This window comes from Montipora foliosa, chromosome 5 (assembly GCF_036669935.1).
Source record: "Montipora foliosa isolate CH-2021 chromosome 5, ASM3666993v2, whole genome shotgun sequence".
NCBI classification, from domain to species: Eukaryota; Metazoa; Cnidaria; class Anthozoa; order Scleractinia; family Acroporidae; genus Montipora; species Montipora foliosa.
Window position 1 is genome coordinate 291,381 of NC_090873.1, and position 1,881 is coordinate 293,261.

The window sequence follows — 1,881 nt, forward strand, 5'->3', positions numbered from 1 at the left end:
TTTGGATGGTTGATGTCCTTCATTAGTTTGTTGTTCCACACACCGAAATTGGTGCTTATACTTTTAAACTAAATTGATCTTGGAGCATCCCTTATTTGTTGCCTAAAAGATTCAGTAATTCAGGAATAAAAAAATGTTCCGGCATGATTTTCAAGCTGACCAACAAAATTTTAACCTGGTTTTCCTACACTTAAAATAAACACATACCTGAGCATTTTTTTTCTTTTTAACCCACAGACCTGAAGCAGTATGTCTGGTAGATGCATTTGATTATTCAGATTATGTGCTCAATTCCGCCCTTGGACGCTTTGATGGCAATGTATACGAAGACCTTTTTAAAAGAGCTCAGGCTTCTTCACTGAATAAACATCAGGTAGATTGAGCTTACGGCTTGAAAATCATTGGGTCTTTTATTATCTTCCTTGCAAAGCCACTTCATTTTTGTTTCCATACAGGTTCCACCAGCATATTACAAGTTCTTACACCCTCTTATGAATAACCAGAAATCAAAGCTTTGATGGTGTTATTGATAGCACGGATGGCCATAACAGGAGTGGCAGCAACCTCGTTCCCAGGGTATCTCTTCTCTGCCTTGAAAGAGAGACCCTGGTTGCGACTGGTCACATGACCATATATCCATCCAAAACTGCAGGATGGGTGGGTACTCAAGTACATTTGGTCGAGAGGACAATAAAATACCATCCGGGGGAAGGTGAAGTTGAACAATTATTGTTGGTTTCAAAATGGCACTCGAGTTTCTGAGATGTGTTCAGAGGGCGCTACTTGCGGCTGGCTATGACGATATAAATTTGAAAGTGAAACAAGGCATTTGCCTGGAAAGTTTGTATTTAAAGAAAGATTTAGTTGCTGTTCTTCCTACCGGCTATGGGAAATCCTTAGTTTTCCAAGTTCTGCCTCGATTGTAGAGGGAAAGAGAGGAAACACGTACAACCACAAACCCTACATAAACTTGAGTCAGCAGAGTAAAAATCTTTTTTGGTGTTTGGTTTTGAAACATGATTTTAGTGCGAAAACTACTGAGTCAAGGGACATACCGCTCTCTCTCTGCCTTAGTAAATTTGTCAATGTGACAATCAAAAACCCTGTTACCCCACCCTTCCAGCAGATTTTTTTACCACCAAGATTCTGGGTGGTCACGTGACCAGCCACAACCAGGGTCTCTCTTCCAACCACCAAGGGAGGCAGGGAAGAGAGACCCTGGGAACGAGGTTGTGAAGATGGATGTTTGTGTGTTGATAGTCACTTGACTATTGGCACACTGATGACTTCAAAGATTTACAGAAGACACCGTGCATTTGATAATCAATGTTTTATGTAACAGTACCATTCAATCTAAAATGCACAAAATTACATCATAATGAAAAGATTTGAATTCAATAAATCATTCAATGAAAGAAACCAGTCATAACTGGAACTGCATGTAAACTCAACTTACTTCTGTTTGGCGGTTTCTGCTAAATATACCTATTGAAACTGAACAAAATACCGCTGACTTTAATAATTATATCCTTTCAAACACATGCACTCAACTGAAGTGAAATCTAAGCGTAGTTCACCAAAATGATTCTTTCAACATGTCAATCAAAGCTTGGGACGCTTTCCATTTGACAGAACTGACCGCCAGACTGGGCAAAAGGAAGGACTACCTCTACAACGCTTTCAAATTAACTCACTTCGAGGATGATATATACTCCTCCAGAAGAATACGAGGGATTATCTTCCAAGTGTTCCTTCAAATTGTTGCATTTTCCTTGCAAACTGACTGGTCTGGCCGGCCAGTTCTGACAAAAGGAAAGCGCCCTTGCACTCAACTGAAGTGAAATCTAAGCATAGTTTACCTAAATGATTCTTTCAACATGT

At 39.8% G+C, this 1,881-nt stretch overlaps 1 protein-coding gene across 1 annotated transcript in view; it reads left to right on the plus strand.

Moving 5' to 3' along the window:
- LOC138003264 (peroxisomal acyl-coenzyme A oxidase 1-like) overlaps positions 1-1,410 on the plus strand; it is a 23,249-nt gene extending 21,839 nt beyond the window's left edge. The window contains exons 15-16 of the mRNA XM_068849219.1: positions 238-373; positions 456-1,410. Of these exons, the coding sequence (XP_068705320.1) occupies positions 238-373; positions 456-518 (199 nt within the window). The 3' untranslated portion in view covers positions 519-1,410. The remainder of the gene's footprint in view (positions 1-237; positions 374-455) is intronic.
- Positions 1,411-1,881: the final 471 nt, after the last annotated feature.